The following is a 21,706-nucleotide window of genomic DNA, read 5'->3' on the forward strand; positions in this document are numbered from 1 at the left end:
CAAGTCTCAGCAGGCTCCTAAAGGTGAGGTGTGAAGTATGACCCATGAGGAATTATGCTATAGTCCAAAGAACTACATAATTTCTCCAATTTACAGACAAAAACCAAGGAAATATGTATGGGAATAGGTATTAAAGGTATGGGATAACAGTGGAAAAAATATAAAGTTGAATCAGGCTAAATTTACCGATAGGAGCTCATTAAGCAGAGGTTCCACACTTAATGTTGCAGCCCATGGGGTAAGAAAGAGCTTTAACAGTTTGTTTGGACGGTTGGATGAAACATAGACCAAAAGGTGGCCTAAACGACATGAAGTTAAAATGCCAGAACTGATTTGGTATACTCTAGAAGAAGAGATCCATAAAAAAAGAGACTTTAGGGACACTGTAATGTTCAAGTATTAACAGATTTATTTAAGGCCTACTCACCAAACCTGTGAGGTTCCAGAAGACACACCTTTCTTTTATCATGACTATGAAAAATAAAGTTGTAAGGGCAGCCCCAGCTTCTTTCCCCAGTTATGTGATCATTCTTCTCTGCAGGCTAGAACTTTCAGTGGGAACTGCTGCCACTGAAATGGGAAACCTAAATGCAATGGGAGTAGTTGGATCCTAGAATGGCAGGAACCAAGTGGGGGCACTTAATCACCAAAGACAAGGTGAGCATAGTACCATAACTGAAGCAGAGTCAAAGCATTAATCAGAATAGTCTGACTCGTAGAGACCTATGGTGTTGGCTAGTTATCATGATGTTCCTAGAAGTGAAATGGATGGGAAGTCTACTAAATTTTTACTTGATCTGTATACATGGAAGAATTTTAGGTCAAGTGATAAAAAATTTAATTTGAATTATTAAATTGGAGAGTCACAGCTTCTCAATCAATACCCAGACTTGTACCAGTTTACAAACCCAGACCCCTTGAATGAAGGGGAGCCTGGGTCCCTTTGAGGAAGGACACTGCCAAGTATTTATACTGTTAATCTTCCTCCCAGCCTCCTGCAAATGGACCTATGTGGCCTTTTACCAGGGTGATTGTGCGTTAGGGAAAAGGAAGTAATCTACTACTGAGCATTAGCTCTGAATTGACCCTAATTCCAGGGAGACCTAAAATGTAACTGTGATCCAGCAGTCAAAGTAGGGCCTTATAAAGATTAAGTAATCAATGGAGTTTTAGCTCAGGTCTGTCTCATGTAGGCCCAGTGGGTCCTTGCAACCTTCTTGTGGGTTATTTTTCCTATTCCAGAGTACATAATTGAAGCAGACATGCTCAACGACTGGCAGAATCCCTCATTGGTCTCTGGACCTGTGTAGTGTAGGCTGTTGTGGTGGAAAAGCCAGGTGGAACCCATTAGAATGGCCTCTACCTAGGTAAATGGTAACCAAAAGCAATATTGCATATTCTTGGAAGGATTGCAGAGGTTAGTGCCACCATCAGACTTGAAAGATGCAGAGTTGGATGGGGCGGAGCAAGATGGCCGAATAGGAACAGCTCCAGTCTCCAACTCCCAGCGCCAGCGACACAGAAGACCGGTGATTTCTGCATTTTCAACTGAGACTCCACCTCTGGGGACAGGGCACAGCTACACGAACAACAGCAACAACAACAGCAACAACAACAGCACAGCAGCAGAGCCTCTGCAGGCTGTAAGCGACTCTGTCTGACAGCTTTAGAGAGCAGTGGATCTCCCAGCCACGGAGGTGGAGATCTGAGAAGCGGACAGACTGCCTGCTCCAAGTGGGTCCCTGACCCTGAGTAGCCTAACTAGGAGACATCCCCAGTAGGGCAGTCTGACACCCCACCTCACAGGGTGGAGTACACCCCTGAGAGAAGCTTCAAAACAAGAATCAGACAGGTACACTCGCTGTTCAGAAATATTCTCTTCTGCAGCCTCTGCTGCTGATACAGAACAAACAGGGTCTGGAGTGGACCTCAAACAATCTCCAACAGACCTACAGCTGAGGGGTCCTGACTGTTAGAAGAGAGAAAACTATCAAACAGGAAGGACACCTACATAAAAACCCCATCAGTACAACACCATCATCAAAGACCAGAGGCAGATAAAACCACAAGGATGAGGGGAAAAAAGCAGGGCCAAGAAAAGCTGGAAATTCAAAAAAGTAAAGCACATCTTTGACAAGGGTGAAGCTCATGCATGGCACCTGTAGGATCAAAACTGGACTGAGAGAATGACTTTTGTGAGGATGAGAGAAAGAAGGCTTCCAGTCCATCAAACTTCTCAGAGCTAAAGAATGCAGTACTGGCCCGCATAAAGAAACTACAAAATCTTGAAAAAAGAGTGGAAGAATTAATGACTAGAGTAATTAATGCAGAGAAGGTCATAAACAGAAATGAAAAGAGATGAAAACCATGACCACTGAAATCACGTGACAAATGCACAAGAAAAGTAACCATTTCGATCAACTGGAAGAAAAGACTATCAGCGATTGAGGGATCAAATGAATGAAATGAAGCGAGAAGAGAAACCAAAAGAAAAAGAAGAAAAAAATGAACAAAGCCTGCAAGAAGTATGGGATTATGTAAAGACCGTCGTCTGATTAGGGTGCTTACCTGAAGGAGTGGGGGAAAATGGAACCAGAAGTTGGAAAACACTCTTCAGGGATATCATCCAGGAAGAACTTAACCTAGTAGAGACAGGCCAACATTCAAATCCAGAAATACAGAGAGCATACAAAGATACTCCTCGAGAAGAGCAACTCAAGACACATAATTGCCAGATTCATCAAAGTTGGAAATGAAGGAAAAATCTTAAGGGCAGCCAGAGAAAGGTCGGGTTACCCACAAAGGGAAGCCCATCAGACTCTAGCAGATCTCGTAGAAACTCTCCCAAGCCAGAAGAGAGAGTGGGGGCCAATATTCAACATTCTTAAAGAAAGAATTTTTAAACCCAGAATTTCATATCCAGCTAAACTAAGTTTCATAAATTGAAGGAGAAATAAAATCCTTTACAGATAAAGCAAATGCTTAGAGATTTTGTCACCACCAGGCCTGCTACAAAGAGACCCTGGAAGGAAGCACTCAACATGGAAAGGACCAACCGATTTTCCAGCCATTGCAAAAGCACATGCCAAATGTAAAGACCATCGAGGGCTGGGAAGAAACTGCATCAACTAGCGAGCAAAATAACCAGTTAATATCCACATAATGGCAGGATCAAGTTCTATAACAATCTTAACCTTAAATGTAAATGGACTAAATGCTCAATTAAAGACACAGACTGGCAAAACTGGATAAAGAGTCAAGACCCATCAGTCTGCTGTGTATTCAGGGAGACCCATCTCGCATGAGAGACATACATAGGCTCAAAATAAAGGGATGGAGGAAGATTTATACCAAACAAATGGAGAACAAAAAAGCAAAAAGGGGTTGCAATCCTAGTCTCTGATAAGAGCAGACTTTAAACCATCAAAGAGACAAAGAAGGTCATTACATAATGGTAAAGGGATCAATTCAACGGGAAGAGCTAACTATCCTAAATATATATATGCACCCAATACAGGAGCACCCACATTCATAAGAAACAAGTCCTTAGAGACTTACAAAGAGCTTAGACACCCATACAATAATAATGGAACTTCAACCACTCCACTGTCAACATTAGACAGATCAACAAGACAAAGTTAACAAGGATATCAGGAATTGAACTCAGCTCTGCAGCAAGCAGATTACAATAGACATCTATAGAACTCTCCACCCCAAATCAATAGAATATACATTCTTCTCAGCACCACATCGTACTTACTCCAAAATTGACCATATAGTGGAAGTAAAGCACTCCTCAGCAAATGTACAAGAACAGAATTGTAACAAACTGTCTCAGACCACAGTGCAATCAGAAGCTAGAACTCAGGACTAGAAACTCAAATCCACAGAAGCAGCTCAACTACATAGAAGCCCAGCTAGACAACCTGCTCCTGAATGGCCCCTACTGGGTACATAGCGAGAATGAGGCAGAAATAAAGATATTCTTTGAAACCAATGAGAACAAAGATACAACATACCAAGAATCTCTGGGACACATTTAAAGCAGTGTGTAGAGGGAAATTTATAGCACTAAATGCCCACAAGAGAAAGCACTTGGGAAAGATCAAGAAATTGACACTCTAACATTGCAATTAAAAAGGACACAAGAAGCAAGAGCAAACACATTCAAAGAAGCTAGCAGAGCGCGCCAAGAAATAATAACTAAGATCCAGGCAGAACTGAAGGAGATAGAGACACAAAAACCACTCAAAAATCAATGAATCCAGGAGTTGGTTTTTGAAAAAGATCAACAAAATTGACAGACCACTAGCAAGACTAATAAGAAAGAAAAGAGAAAGAATCAAATCGGCCTTGAATTAAAAATGATAAAGGGGATATCACCACCGACCCACAGAAGTCCTGAAGCCTGCATCAGAGAATACTATAAACACCTCACATGAAAATAAACTGGAAAACCTAGAAAGAAATGGATAATTTCTGGACACTTACATCTTCCAAGACTAAACCAGGAAGAAGTTGAATCCCTGAATAGACCAATAAGTAGGCTCTGAAGTGAGGCAATAATTAATAGCCTACCAACCAAAAAAAAAGTCCAGGACCAGATGGATTCACAGCTGAATTCAAGAGGCAGGAGGTTGGTACCATTCCTTCTGGAAACTATTCCAATCAATAGAAAAGAATCCTCCTAACTCATTTTATGAGGCCAACGTTATCCTGATACAAAAGCCACAAGAACACAATAAAAAAGAGAATTTTAGACCAATATCCCTGATGAACATCGATGCAAAAAATCCTCCAATAAAATACTGGCAAAGCAGTTCCAACAACACATCAAAAGCCCATCACCATATGATCAAAGTGGGCTTCTACATCCCTGGGATGCAAGGCTGAAGTTCAACATTGCAAATCAATAAACATGAAATCCAGCATATAAACAGAACCAAAGACAAGAACCGCCAGTTATCTCAATAGATGCAGAAAAGGCTTTTGATAAAATTCAACAGCCCTTCATGCCTAAAACACTCAATAAATTCATTATTGATGGAGCGTGCCTCAAAATAATAAGAGCTATTTATGACAAACCCACAGCCAATATCATACTGAATGGGCAAAAACTGGAAAAATTCCTTTGAAAACTGGCACAAGACAGGGATGCCCTCTCTCACCACTCCTATTCAGCATAGTGTTGCGGAAGTTCTGGCCTAGGGCAATCAGGCAGAAGAAAGAAATCAGGGGTATTCAGTTAGGAAAGAAAGAAGTCAAATTGTCCCTGTTTGCAGATGGCGGTGTATATTTAGAAAACCCCATTGTCTCAGCCCAAAATCTCCTTAGCTGATAAGCAACTTCAGCAAAGTCTCAGGATACAAATTAATGCAAAATCACAAGCATTCTTATACACCAGAACAGACAAACACAGAGAGCCAAATCATGAATGAACTTCCATTCCTGAGTGCTTCAAAGAGAATCAAATACCTAGGAATCCAACTTACAAAGTATAGCAAAAGGACCTCTTCAAGGAGAACTACAAACCACTGCTCAGTGAAATAAAGAGGACACAAACAAATGGAAAGAACATACCATGCTCATGGATAGGAAGAATCAATATCGTGAAAATGGCCATACTGCCCAAGGTAATTTATAGATTCAATGCCATCCCCATCAAGCTGCAGCTGAGTTTCTTCATTAGAATTGGAAAAAGTTCATATGGACAAAAAGAGCCCGCATCTCCAAGACAATCCTAGTCAAAGAACAAAGCTGGAGGCATCACTTCTACGATGACTTCAAAACTATACTACAAGGCTACAGTAACAAAACAACATGGTACTGGTACCAAAACAGAGATATGAACCAATGGAATAGAACAGAGTCCTCAGAAATAATACCACATCTACAGCCATCTGATCTTTGACAAACTAGAAAAAAAAAAACAAGAAATGGGAAAAGGATTCCTATTTATTTAATAAGATGGTGCTGGGAAAATTGGCTAGCCATAAGTAGAAACTGGATCCTTTCACTTACTCATATACGAAAAGTGGTCAAGATGGATTAGAGACTTAAATGTTAGACCTAATACCATAAAATCCTAGAGGAAAACCTAGGTAGTACCATTCAGGACATAGGCATGGGCAAAGAGACTTCATCCTAAAACACTTACCAAAACCTTGACAGCAAAAAAGCTAAAATTGACAAATGGGATATAATTAAACTAAAAGAGCTTCTGCACAGCAAAGAAACCACCATCAGAGTGAACAGGCAACCTACAGGAATGGGAGAGAAAAGTTTGCAATCTACTCATCTGACAAAGGGCTAATATCCAGAACCACAAGAACTCAAACAAATTTACAAGAAAAAACAAACAACCCCATCAAAAAGTGGGCAAAGGATATGAACAGACATTTCTCAAAAGAGACATTCATACAGCCAACAGACATATTAAAAATGCTCATCATCACTGGCCATCAGAGAAATGCAAATCAAAACCACAATGAATACCATCTCACACACCAGTTAGAATAGCGATCATTAAAAAGTCAGGAAACAACAGCAGTTAACGGAGAGGATGTGGAGAAATAGGGAACACTTTTACACACTGTTGGTGAGATTGTAAACTAGTTCAACCATTATATGGGAAAACAGTATGCGATTCCTCAAGGATCTAAATTTAGATGTACCATATGACCCAGCCATCCCATTACTGGGGATATACCCAAGGATTATAAATTATGCTGCTATAAAGACACACATGCACTGCGTATGTTTATTGCAGCACTATTCTAATAGCAAAAGACTTGGAATCAACCCAAATGTCCATCAGTGACAGATTGGATTAAAGAAAATGTGGCACACATATACACCATGGAATACTATGCAGCCATAAAAATGGATGAGAGTTTCTTAGTCCTTTGTAGGGACATGGATGCAGCTGGAAACCATCATTCTTAACCAAGCCTTATCACACAAGAACAGAAACCAAACTGTTCTCACTCACATAGGTGGGAACTGGTGCACCAATGAGATCACTTGGACTCAGGAAGGGAACATCACACACACGGGGGCCTATCATGGGGAGGGAGGGATTGCATTGCAGGAGGTTATACCTGATGTAAATATTATGAGTTGATGGGTGCAGCAGACCAACATGGCACAAGTATACATATATATAACAGAAAATACGTTATGCACACATGTACCCTACAACTTAAAAGTATAATAATAATAAATAAATTAAAAAAAAAAAAAAAAGAAAGATGCAGAGTTGGTGATTACCACCACATTCTCCTTCAAATCTCCTATTCAGCCTGTGTAGAAGAAAGATGACTCCTGGACAGTGGATTGTCATAAACTTAACTAGATGGTGACTACAATTGTAGCTGCTGTGCCAAATGTGGTTTCATGTCTTGAGCAAATTAACATATCCCCTGGTACCTGTATGCAGCTGGTTTTCTAACAAATGCTCTTTTCTGCATACCTGTCTTTATTAAGGTCCACCATAAGTACACTGTAAGTTGTTTGCTTTCAGCAGGCAAGGCCAGCAATACACTTCACTGTCCTGCTGCAGGGGTATATCAGCTCTCTAGTCCTATGTCATAATTTGCTTCACAAGAATCTTGACCACCTTCACAAGAATCTTGACCACCCTTTTATAAGATATTAGGCAGGTCCATTACATTGATGACATTATGCTGATGGGACCTAATGAGCAAGAAGCAACAACTACATTAGACTTACTGGTAAGATAGCTGCACGTCAGGGGATGGGAAATCTGACAAAAATTCAGGGGCCTTCTACCTCAGTGAAATTTTGAGGGGTGCAGTGGTATGGAGAGATATCCCTCCTAAGGTGAAGGATAAGTTGTTGCATCTGGCCCCTCCTACAACCCAGAAAGAGGCACGACATCTAGTAAGCCTCTTTGAATTTTGGAGGCAACACAGTCTTCAATTGGCTGTGTTATTCTGGCCCGTTTACCAAGTGACCCAAAAACCTGATAGTTTTGAGTAGGTCCCAGAACAGAAGGTTCAGGCTGCTATTCAAGCTGCTTTCCACTTGGGTCATACGATCCAGCACATCCAATGGTGCTTGAAGTGTCAATGGCAGATAGGGATGCCATTTGGAGTCACTGGCAAGCCCTCATACGTGAATTGCAGCACATGCCTTCAGCATATTGAAGGAAACCCCAGCTATTGTTCACAGATAACTATACCCCTTTTGGGAAACAGTTCTTAGTTTGCTAGTAGGTCTTAGTATAGACTGAGCACTTAATCATGGGCCACTAAGTTACCATGAGACCTGAGCTACTGATCATGAACTGGGTATTACTTGACCTACCAAGCCATAAAGTTGTGCATACACAGTAGGACTCCATCACTAAATTAAAGTGGTATATATGAGATCAGGCTCAAGTAGGCCTTGGATGAACAAGTAAGGAACATGGCCACAGTCCCCATTCCTGCTATACTACTCTTTATTTTATTTTATTTTATTTTATTTTATTTTATTTTTTGAGTCACTCTGTCACTCAAGCTGGAGTGCAGTGGCACAGTCTCGGCTCACTGCAACTTCCACCTCCCAGGTTCAAGCGATTCTTGTGCCTCAGCCTCCTGAGTAGCTCAGACTACAGGCGCATGGCACACACCACCACACCTGGCTAATTAGTGTATTTTTAGTAGAGATGGGGTTTTGCCATGTTGGCCAGGCTGGTCTCGAATTTCTGACCTCAAGTGATTTGCCCACCTCGGCCTCCCAAAAAGCTGGGATTACAGGCATGAGCCACCATGCCCAGCCTATACTACCCTCTCTTTTCCAGCCTGCAACTATGGCCTTATGGGGAGTTCCCCACAATCAGCTGACAGAGAAAGAAAACTCAGGACTGGTTTACAGATAGTTCTGCATGATACACAGGTGCCATCTGGAAGTGGACAACTGCAATACTACAGGCCCTTTATGGGACAGCCCTAAAAGAAAGTGGTAAAGGGAAATCCTCCCAATGGGCAGAACTTTGACCACCTGGTTGTTCATTTTGCTAGGAAGAAGAAATGGCCATACATACAATTAGTTACCAATTCATGAGCTATGGCCACTGGTTTGCTGGATGGTCAGGGACTTAGAAGGAACATGACTGGAAAATTGGTGACAAAAAGGTCTGTGGAAGAGGTATATAAACAGATCTTTCTCAATGGGTGAAAAATGTGAAGATATTTGTGTCTCATATGAATGCCACCAAAGAATGACTTCAGCAGAAGAGAATTTTAATAACCAAGTAGATAGGATGACCTGTTCAGCCTCTTTCTCCAACCATGCAGGTAACTGCCCAATGAGCTCATGAATAAAGTGGCCATGGTGGCAGGGTTGTTATGTATGGTCTCAGCATCATGGACTTCCACTCACCGAGGCTGATCTGACTACAGCCACGACTGAGCGTTCAATCTGTTAGCAACAGAGACCAACACTGAGTCCCTGATATGGCACTATCTCCCAAGCTGATCACCTAAGTACCTGGTGGCAGGTTGATTACACTCATCTGCTCCCATCATGGAAGGGACATGATTACTGAATTACACATTCTGGATAGGGATTTGCCTTCCCTGCATGCATTTCTTCTGCCAAAACTACCATACATGGATTTACAGAATGCCTCATCCACCATCACAGTATTGTATGCAGCATTGCTTCTGATCAAGGAACTCACTTCACAGCAAATAAAGTGAGGCTATGGGCTCATCCTCATGAAATTCACTGGTCTTACCATGTTCCCCACCATCCTAAAGCAGCTGGCTTGACAGAATGGCAGAATGGCCTTTTTGTTTTGTTTTAATTAGAGATGCATCTCACTATGTTCCTAGGCTGGATTTCAACGAGGCTACGCAACCCTTTTGCCTTACCCTCCCCCAAGGAGATAGGACTACAAGCATGAGCCATCATACCTGGTTTGAATGGCCTTTTGAAGATGCACAGTGCCAACTATGTTGCAATACTTTACAGAGCTAGGCAAGGTTCTCTAGGAGGCTGTATGTGCTCTGAATCAGCGTTCAGTAAATGGTGCTTTTTATTTCATAGTGAGGATTCATGGGGTGGAAACTGTGCCACCACTCACTCCAGTGACCCACTAGCAAAATTTTTGTTTCTTGCCCCTGTGACCTTATGCTCTGCTAAACTAGAGGTCTCGGTTCCAAAGGCAGAAATGTGTATACCAGGAGACATAGTGATTCCACTGAACTGGAAGTTAAGACTACCAACCAGCCACCTTGGGTCCCTGAAGCCTCTGAATCAACAGGCAAAGAAAGAAGTTACTATGCTGACTGGACTGACTGATCCTGACTACCATGGGGAAGCTGGATTGCTCCTCCACAACAGAGGTAAGGAAGAAGAGTATTTCTGGAATATAGGAGAGCTCTTAGGATGTCTCTTAGTAATACCATGTTCTGTAATTAAACTCAATGGAAAACGACAATGCCCAATTCAGGAAGGTCCACTAATGGTCTTTGGGTCACCCCACCAGAGAATACAACAAGCTGAGGTGATTGCTGTGGGCAAAGGTAATAAGGAACTGAATAAGGCAGTTATAAATACCAGCTAAAAATCACATGACCAGATATACAAATGAGAATTGCAATTGTCAAGAGTACTTCATCTTGATTTTGTTATGAACATGTATCTATGTATATAAAGTAAATGTCTATTTTTTCCCTTTTAATCCCTTATCATGAACATATCATATGATATATAATATTTAAGTATTGTTAACTTTATATTATAATGTAAAAGAAGAGGAAACATTAGTCAATAACTTTACATCCTCTTCTGGGAAAATGATTAGTGCATTTTTGGTTGTATGCAGGATTACTGTATCATGTTAAGTGGAAGTATGACCTTGTTATTGTTTTTATTTGAAGATTAAGTATGGTTTCATAGATGTGTATGAGTGCCAAGTTGACAAGGGGTGTGACTGTAATATTTAGTTTTACGTGTTAACTTGGCTAGGCCACAGTATCCAGACATTTAGTCAAACAGCAGTCTAGATATCACTGTGAAGGTATTTTTCAGATGAGAGTAACATTGAAATCAGGAGACTTTGGGTAAAGATTACAACCTATAACGTAAGTGGGCCTTATTTAATCAGTTGAAGGTCTTAAAATAAATACCCCTCTCTCTGCATGTGTCTCTTCCTGTCTTTCTACGCATGGGTGCATGTGGGAGTGCAAGCGCACACATAAACACACATATACACACAATTAGTTCTGTTTCCCTGGAGAACCCTAAGATACACACATAGAAGAAAATAACTAGGTGCGGTTTTTGTATTGTTGAAATTTGCCATTTGACATTGGAATACATTCTTAAGTAAATGTGGTTATGTGAGACATCATTTTAATGTCCATTTCTCGCTTTATGTTTTTTTGCTAATGACTTATTACTTGCTGTTTATTTTATATTTATTTTAGACTATGGAAATGATGTTAGACAAAAAGCTAATTTGAGCGATTTTCTTATTCGAGTTCAAATGGGTCATAAAGCAGCGGAGACAACTCACAACATCAACAATGCATTTGGCTCAGGAACTGCTAACGAACCTATGGTGCAGTGGTGGTTCAAGATATCTTGCAAAGGAAACACGAGCCTTGAAGATGAAGAGCATAGTGCTAGCCATCAGAAGCTGACAACGATCAATTGAGAGCAATCATCAAACCTGATCATCTTACAACTACACGAGAAGTTGCCAAAGAAATCAACGTCGACCATTCTATGGTTGTTCAGCATTTGAAGCAAATTGGAAAGGTAAAAAAGCTCAACAGGTTTGCTCATGAGCTGAGCAAAAAAAAAAAAAAAAATCATTATTTTGAAGTGTTGTCTTCTCTTATTCCATGCAACAACAACAAATGATTCTCTCAGTTGGATTGCGGTGTGCACCAAAAAGTGGATTTTATATGACAACTGGTGACAATTGGCTCAGTGGATGGACTAAGAAGCTCCAAAGCACTTCCCAAAGCCAAACTTGCACAAAAAAACTCATGGTCACTGTTTGTTGGTCTGCTGCCGGTCTGATCCACTACAGCTTTCTGAATCGCAGGGGAACCATTACATATGATAAATACGCTCAGCATATCAACGAGATGCACCAAAAACTGCAACACCTGCTGCCAGCACCAGTCACAGAAAGGGTACAATTCTCCAAGACAACACCCGACCGCACATTGCACAACCAACACTTCAAAAGTAGAAGGAATTGGGCACGAAGTTTTGCCTCATTCATCATATTCATCTTACCTCTTGCCAACCAACTACCACTTCAAGCATCTTGACAACCTTTTGCAAGGAAAACACTTCCACAGCCAGCAGGATGCAGAAAATGCTTTCCAAGAGTTTGTTGAATCCCGAAGCACGAATTTTTGTGCTACAGGAATAAACAAATGTGTTTCTTGTTGGCAAAAATGTGCTAATTGTAATGGTTCCTATTTTCATTAAGAAAGATGTGTTTGAGCCTAGTTATGATTTAAAATTCATGGTTCAAAATCACAATTTTTGCAGCAACCTTAGCTGAAATGGATATTTAGGGAAGTACACTAACCATTTTACCTAAAACTTCTAAGTCTATATTTTTAATAAAATAAAGAACATACTTTTCTTAACTAAGCTTAAAGTATCTTGAAGAATATTAATCTATCTTTGGAAATCTTTATATACGCATTTAGAAAATAATAAGATGATTAATCAAAATTACAAGTGATTTTTTTTTCCAAGATGATAGACTGAAGGCTTTGTTAGCGGGCCTCACCTGCTTGGAAACAGCAGAGTGGTGTGTAGAGATGCATAGTGTAAACTTTTATCCAAGAAGGAACACAGGAACTCAATAGAAAAACTGAAAGAAACTTCAGACACTTTGAAAGAAGTGGTGGGCAGCAACCTACACCATGAGCCAGGCAGACCACTGTGAGTCTCCAGAGCATGAAAGGGGGAGAGAATGTCTCCTTGATACACATTCCTACTGAGGAGTTGAGCAAGCCAGACCACAGGGGAGCACCTTAACCCTACCCAGCACTGGAGTTGATCTGGTGAGCAGTGGGAAGTATATGAAAAACAGCAGTACTTTGCATGTACCCTGAAACCCCAGTGGGGACAGAAGGAAACCATTCCTGATAGAGGAACCTTACAGCTAACTCAGGCAGTGGTCACAGGATGCGAGAAGCTCCCAACTGAGATGTGCACTCTAATCTCTCCAGTGGGGACAAACTCCCTTGGCCAGAACTGAGGGGCGAGTGGGAAGTATGCTCTTGCCACAGGAGCAGCAGCCAAGTGTCCCAGCTTTGTGAACAAACAGGGAGAAGTGAGGCCTGAAAGGCGTGGTTTCTGTCTCAGGCAGCAGGAAGGCTTATGGCCTGGGGCAGTTTTGCATTCTGAACACAGACTGCCTGGGACCCAGCTAGCCGTTGCCAGCAGAAGACTGTGGGTGTGAGACCCACCTTGTCAAGAGTGTGGGAGTTGGGTGGGTCTCACTGACACCTGCTACTCCTTCTCCCAATGTGGATTCTTTTGTGCAGCAGAGTCAGTTGTGCTTCTCCCTGGAACATTACCCTAGTGGCCAGGGAACTGCCCTCCAAGCCCCATTGGGACCACTGCTTGTGCTTACACATGAGGAGCCAGAATGCAAATCTGTTTGACCCAGCCCAAACCTGGGTTTGCCCCTCCACCTGCCTTGGTAGCATAACACAACAGACAGGGACTTTTGGGAGTTTCATGGCCTTGCCCATCGCCTGAGACACAAGTACTTCCCCTGGGTATCATAAGTCAGGCACAAATCCCATGGCCACCATAGCAATTGGCTCTCTCCTGCAAACACCACCTCCTGGCTAGAGACCAATTGGTGCAGCCCATTACAACATCTGCTGACACAACAACACACCACTTGAGAAGGAGAAAACTTCTGCATGACCTCAGCTAACATCATTTACCCACACCATCCCAGCTAATCAGGAGGTCTTGAGCCTATTCATCTGCCCAGTACATTACTACTATAGCTGGGATTTGAGAAAGCCATCACAGTAATGCTATTTTTAGCCAGGGAAATCTTTCAGAGTCTATGTCATTCCCCTGCTACCCTTATCATAGCTTGTGCTTACACCTGCTGCTGGGAGACCAGAGGGCAGGGCAGCTTGGTCCAGATCCACCCAACACTGTCCCCCTCTGAAGCTCAGAGCAGAGCCTAAGCCACTGCACATCCTGCAGACCTGTCCACAGCCTGAGGCATCAGACAGCTTCTCCACTTGGCTAATAAGAAGCATCAGTGACCAATTCTCCTCAGAAGGAAGAACGAAAATTACAGGTGAATAATCGTAGCCCAAACGGAATGTTAAGCGGAGAGTGCTGGAGCTTATCAGAGAGTTCACTGGAAGAATCTGTGACACACCAAAAAAGAAAAAAGAAAGTAACAAGAAGCTGGCAGAGATCAAACCCTGAGAGACTTAGTAATCTGTGGACAGGGGAGATGGGAGTGCTCTTGGCCTCTCTGGCCCTTGCAGCAGACTGCTGGTGTCCAAGCTCAAAGAGGGCTTCTCTGCACTCGTGAGCACAAGTACCAGAGTGAGCTGTGATTTATGGACTCCTCAAGGGCATTACCTTGCTAGCACAAGGTCCCTTCACTTTCCCTCTGGACCGGAGCTACAGCAGTGGGTGCCATGCTGGATGTGCACCCATTGTGAGATTTTGTTTTGCTCAGGGACCTTCAATCCTTGTGTCTTCACATCACTGGATGATTTGCACATATTCCCCCAGCAACAGCTTAGAGTGTGGAAGCCCCACAAGGTGGCTAGACCAGATGAGCAGCAGGATTCACAGCTGTCTGGCCCTCAGGGACTGCCACACCTATGGGAGCAGAGAGTGTACCACATCAAGGGAGCACCCTGTGGGACAAAAGAAACCAGACTGCAGGCCTTGAGTCCCAGAAGTTTCCACTTGTGGGAAGTTTCCTTCAGCAGAGGCACAGGTGCAAGGCCATGCTCAGTGGTGAAAAACTGCAGTTCTACCCCAGCAGTCAGGCAGCTCCAGGGCTCACGAAGGGACCTAGAGAAGGAAACTTCTCCCCCTTGCCCAGCACTTGCAGATACAGGTGGGGCTTCTCTTCCAGGAACTCAGCATGAGTGTGCCTATAGACAGTCTTTCTGGAGCACTTCAGGGTGACTACATCTCCACAAGAGGAGTGCCTTCTGGGTTCAGGCTTGCATAAGAAGTAAAGTCACAACTCCTCTTTACACGGAATGCCAGCATTCCTGCAGATGGACAGAGGTCCTTGTCTGATCTGAATATCCAGAACACTGGGACAAGGGCATGATGAGGAAGCAGATGGCTTTCCTGCTGGCCTGGGAGAGGAGCTGAGATGGCTCCCTTCTGTCCCCTTGCAAAGACCTCAGTACATTTCAGAGAGCTCCCCCAGCCAGCTCAGTCAAGGCTGGGCCTTCTGCCCACAAACAGGATATACCCACCTATATACCCTATATATATAAAACCTGTATATGGGTAAACTGCATATACCCACCTGCTTCAGCTGCAGCTGGTTTTCACCTGTGGGTGCCTATACTAGCATGAAGGCTGAACTATTCAATGGCAGAGGTCTCATGAAGCTTATCTCATTCCCCAGTGGTATGCACTTTGTTATTTTTTCCCCAGTATACTTCTCACAAAAATAACAAAATGTACACCATGGGGAAATGAGATAAGCTTCATGAGACCTCTGCCATACTGGCCCATGGGAGACAGTAAGCCTTCTCACACACCCAGCACACTGCTACTATAACCAGCAGCTAAGAAAGCCATTGCACAAAGATTCTGTACAACCAAAGAGCTCATACACAGTCTTTGACACTGAAAGCACCCAGAGCCAAAGCTAGGTGACCATACACTACACCCATTAAAGTCACATCCTCAAGGGGAGAAAAAAATTTAAAAACCCAGTAAAATCAGAAATAAATTTAAAAATAATAAGAGGAAATTATCTACCCAAATGAGAAGGAACCAGAAAAATGATTCTGGCAACGTGCAAAAACAGAGTTCTACAACACCCCCAAAAAGATCACACGAACTCTCCAGTGATGGATCCAAACCAAAATGAAATATTTGAAATATCAGATAAAGAATTCAAAATGTTAATTATTAGGTTGCTAAATGATATCTAAGAGAAAGTTAAAAACCAACATAAAGAAATAACTGGACCAAGTAGAAGAAGAATTTCAGAGCTTGAAGACAAGGCTTTCAAATTAACACAATCAGATAAAATTTTTTAAAAAGGAATTAAAAGAAATGAACAAAGTCTCCAGTAAATATGGGTTTAGGTACAAAACATCCAAATCTAAGAATCACAGGTGTTCCTGAGGGAGAAGAAAAAGCAAAAAACTTGGAAAACCCATTTGAGGAAATATTTGAGGAAAATTTTCCTGGTCTTGCTAGAAATTTAGACATCCAAATACAAGCAGCTCAAAGAACTCACAGCAGATTCATTATAAAAAGGACATTACCAAATCATCAGGCTATCTAAAGTCAACATGAAGGAAAGAATTCTAAGAAGAGTGAGACAAAAGTATTGGATAACTTATAAAGGAAAAACTTATCAGACTAACAGCAGACTTCTCAGCAGAAATCTTACAAGCCAAAAGGGATTGAGTCCTATCTTTAGTCTCCTCAAATGGAATAACTGTCAGCCAAGAATTCTCTATCTATCAAAACCAAGTTTCATAAATGAAAGAGAAATGAAGTCTCTCCCAGACAAGCAAATGCTGATGGAATTTGTCTCCACTAGACCAGAACTATAAGAAATGCAAAAGGAGTTCTAAATATCAAAATGAAAGGTCATATGCACCAGTATGAAAACACTTGAATGCAAAAATTTCACAGGACTTATAAAACTGTAACACATTGAAGAAAATCAAGCAACTAGGTAGCAGCACGATGACTGCAACAGTACATCACATGTCAATATTAACATTGAATGTAAATGGTCTAAATGTGCCACTTAAAAGATACAGATGGACAGAATGGAAAAAAACACAAACCAAATATCTGCTGTCTGCAAGATACCCAGTTAACTTGTAAAGATGCTTATAGACTTAAGGTAAATGGGGAGGAAAAATATTCCATGTTAATGGAAACCAAAAGTGAGTGGGAATAACTATTCTTAGATAAAACAGACTTTAAATCAACAACAGTAAAAAAGACAAAAAATGTCACTATACAATGATAAAGAAATCAATTCAACAAGAAGATACAACAACCCAAAATATATGCACGCCTAACTCCAGAGCTCCCAGATTAATAAAACAGAAACTACTATACCTAAGAAAAAGAGATAGAAAGCAATACAATTATAGTGGAGGACTACAACACCCCATGGACAGCACTGGATAGATCATTGTGACAGAAAGTCAACAAACAAACACTGGACTTAAACTGGACTCTAGAACAAGTGGATTTAACAGACATTTACAGAAAATTCTACCCAAAAACTGCAGAATAGACATTCTTATTGTCAGCACATGGGACTTTTTCAAGATAGACCATATGCCAGGCCACAAAACAAGACTTAATAAATTTTAAAAAATCAAAAGCATATCAAGTATCGAATCAACCCAAAGCAGAATAAAACCATAAATCATTTCCAAGAGGAACTCTCAAAACCATACAAATATATGGAAATTAAATAGTCTACTCTTGAATGATCTTTGGGTCAAAAATAAAATCAAGATGGAGATTAAAAATGTTTTTGAAATGAGTGAAAATACTGACACAAGTTATCAAAATTTCCGGGATATAGCAAAAGCAGTGCTAAGATCAAAGTTTATTGCACTAAATGCCTACATCAAAAGGACAAAAAGATCACAAATTTACAACCTAACATCACACCTCAATGAACTGGAGAAACAAGAACAAGCCAAACCCAAAGCTAGCAGAAGAAAAGAAATAAGAAATAACAAAGGTTAGAGTAGAACTCAAGAAAACTGAAAATAAATTTAAAAAATACAATGGTCAATGAAACAAAAAGTTGGTTCTTTGAAAAGATAAACTAAATTAATAAACCACTAGCTAGATAAAGTAAGAAAAGAAGATTCAAATAAGCTCTATCAGAAATGAAAATGGAAACATCATACTGATAACACAGAAATACAAAGGATGACTGAGACTACTATGAACACTTCTATGCACTCAAAGTACAAAATCTAGAGGAAATGGATAAATTCTTGGAAATACACAACCACACAAGCTTGAATCAGGAAAAAAAAAAAAAAAAAAAAAGAAAAAGCCCAAAATCTCCCAACCAAAAAATCAAAACAAAACAAACAAACAAACGAAACACCCAGGACCAGATGGATTCACAGCCAAATTATATGAGACAAAGAACTGATGCCAATCCAACTGAAACTGCCCCAAAAGATTGACAATAAGGGAATCCTCCTTAACTCATTCTACAAAGCCAGTGTCATCCTGATACCAAAGCCACAAAAGGACATAAAAAAAGAAAGCTACAAATCAATATACTAATGAACATAAATGCAAAAATCTTCAACTAAATATTAGCAAACCTAATCTACCAGCACATCAAAGAGATCATTCACCAAGATCAAGTCGGTTTCATCCCAGGGATGCAAGCATGGTTCAATATACACAAGTCAATAAATGTGATTCACTATATAAACAGAATTAGAAACAAAAACCATATGGTCATCTTAATAGATGCAGAAAAAGCATTCAATAAAACAGAGCATCCCTTTATGATGAAAAACCTCCAACAAACTAGGTACAGAAGAAACATACCTCAAAATATTAAGAGCCTTTTATGAGAAACCCACAGCCAACATCAAAATGAATGGAGAAAAGTTTAAAGCATTCCCCTTAAGAACTGGAAAAAGACAATTATACTCACTTTCACCACTTCTATTCAACATAGTACTAGAAGTCCTAGCCAGAGCAATCAGGCAAGAGAAAGAAATAAAGGTGATCCAAATTGAAAAAAGGAAGTCAAACTATCTCTTGTTTATAACTCAGGAATGGAAAACCAAATACTGCACATTCTCGCTTGTAAGTGGGAGCTAAGCTATGGGTACACAAAGGCATACAGAGTAGTATAATGGACACTGGAGACACAGAAACGGGGAGGTTGTGGGGGGTGAGGGAAGAAAAATTATCTACTGGGTATAATGTACACTATTCAAGTGATGAATGCACTAAAAGCCCAGACTTGACCATAGTACAATTCATCCATGTAACCAAAAACCACACATAACCATAAAGCTACTGAAATAATAAAATAAATAAAAATACTAAAAAAACCACAAAATTACAAGTGAATAAAACACTTCTAAATGTTTAAAGGAGCTCATTTATTGGAATGCTGTAAATTTTTCTACTGCAATTTTGGCTAGGAAATAAAGTGATTTTTAAAAGCAAACAAGAACAAAACAGCAAGCGCAGTAACAAGGCCCTCACAAACTCAAGACCCAAGTTACACACATGATTTTATGCTGAATTAAAACCATATTAATTATTAGGTATTAAATAGTAATTAATACTTAATGACAGAAGTTGAGGAAGAGCTAAAAAGACTACTAAATAATCAAAAGCAGTTTTCTGAGTCAAATATGGAACCCTTCAAATGGTTTTGAAAGCCTATAAGCTAACCTATAAATATCAAACCACTAGAACAGTGGAGGCAATCCTGTAACTAGTCATATAAAGAAGTATTCCTTACCAGAGCATTACCAAAACATCCTTTCATTAAAGGATTTCCTTAGATTCTTATACTCCAACTCAAAGAGTAACTGTATTCCTCTATATGACCAGCATATCCCAAAACTGCTTTCCTTAGTTTCATACCCTTAGAAATAGAGAAGGATCTTCTCTTTCAGCATAGACCTTAAAATCCAATCCTCTTATTTTATATTGAGCAAACTAGACAGACTATATTGAAGCTAGACTATATGACTTGCCAATCCTGTAGTCTCACAGCTAAGCAGGAGTTTACCCATTTTACTATGTCTTTCTATAATGGGCCTTTGAGCCTTCTCGGGGCTATTTTGGTTTGTGGATAACTATCTATATTTGTTTTTTTGTAGGGGAATGAAGACTGGTTATCTCCTACTCCACTATCTTGGTGACATCACCTGCTACTGTGCCTTCTCTGGTTTAAATTTGTGTGTACTAACTCCCACGTCAGAAAGAGAAATTTACTATATCAGTGCAATTATGAGGGACCTGGCATAGTGCCTAACACACTGTGGTTGGCACTTGAACTGGTATATACCAGTTTCCTAAGTCAATCTAATGAAATCAGCAACCTCTCTTCATCTCACTCCTAGTGGGTCTTAACCTTGACACTACCTCCCTGCTTTGAAGGACAATAAAACTGGGGCAGCAAATATATTTTAAAAATAAATAAATGCTGCTTAGTGAGATCACTTGGACAGATTTCTTGCCTAATTCTGAAAATTATTTACTAATAAATAATATCTTTCCCTTATCATTGAAAATGTGTTTAAAAGAGTGTTTTGTCAAAGCAAATGACAAAACTTTACTTTGAAAACTTCTGCTGACCTTTTATTCCTGAAAAAAATGGTACAAATTAACCTATACCTCTACAAAATAAGTTTGCAAAGCATGTCAAGCATTTGGTGCAGCGCTTTTTCTGTTTCTTACCAGGTCCCGTTGATCCTCCTGTACCAGATCCATTTTGTGTACCAAGCAAAATATTTTGGCATCTGGAGAGTTCTGCAGAATGGCCTCCAGGCATGATTGGTAATAGTGCATGTCCTTTTCCAGTTCGCGGCTCTCCACATCAAAGACATAAATCAGAACCTCCACATTTCGGAAGATGTTGTCCCGTTGGCTAGTAAAATAATTTTCCATGAAGGTGTCTTGCCTGGTAGAAAAAAAATATATAGTAAGCAAATCCGCAGTTCAATCACTCCTCCTTATGACCTATTTTTGTTGGCTTGATCAATGTGAAAGATAACCTTAAGGCTTCAATCTAAAGGGCAAATCATAACAAATAAGTCTGGCCTTACCTTCTTACCTCTTGAGGCACAACTTGAGCCAACAAAAGAAGTTTGCAAAGCATGTCAACCATTTGGTGCAGCCCCTTTTCTGTTTCTTACCAGGTCCCACTGATTCTCCTGTACCAGATCCATTTCCCTGCCCCTCTCCTTATATTCTAAACACACTGACTTTTTCTCAATTCCTCAAGTGACACATGGTTTATCCCTATGTAGCCTTTACACATGCTGTTCACTCTGTCTCAGATGCTACCCCCCACCTCTTCATCTAGTTAACCCCTGCTTGTCTCTTTAGATTTCAGTTCAATCCATATTTCCTCACAGAAACTGCCCATGGCCTCCTGATAGGTCAATCCACTAAGCATAGGCTCTTATATCAATACATTCCTCTTACTTCTAACACTTACCACAAGTTATTACACTTGTTTGTGAGAGTTTTTCATTAATACCATTCACTTCCCTAGACAGCAAGTTCCATGTATGTTACTATTCTTCATTGTTTCCCAGCTTCTAACAGTGTTAAGTACTCAATGAAAATTTGCTGAATGAATAACTCAACAGTCAAATATTCTAAACTACATTAAAATGACTCCAATGGTAACTTTTTTTTTTTTTTTTTGAGATGGAGTCTCGCTCTGTCGCCCAGGCTGGAGTGCAGTGGCCAGATCTCAGCTCACTGC

General features: G+C 40.5%; 1 protein-coding gene across 2 annotated transcripts in view; it reads right to left on the minus strand.

Annotated features, from left to right (window-relative positions):
- RRAGB (Ras related GTP binding B) overlaps nt 1–21,706 on the minus strand; it is a 44,431-nt gene that overhangs the window by 9,433 nt on the left and 13,292 nt on the right. For both annotated transcript variants that reach the window (XM_021932759.2, XM_021932760.2), the window contains one exon: nt 20,671–20,893. In XM_021932759.2, coding sequence (XP_021788451.1) covers nt 20,671–20,893 — 223 coding nt within the window. The remainder of the gene's footprint in view (nt 1–20,670; nt 20,894–21,706) is intronic.

The sequence above is a fragment of the Papio anubis genome, chromosome X (genome assembly GCF_008728515.1).
Source record: "Papio anubis isolate 15944 chromosome X, Panubis1.0, whole genome shotgun sequence".
NCBI classification, from domain to species: domain Eukaryota; kingdom Metazoa; phylum Chordata; class Mammalia; order Primates; family Cercopithecidae; genus Papio; species Papio anubis.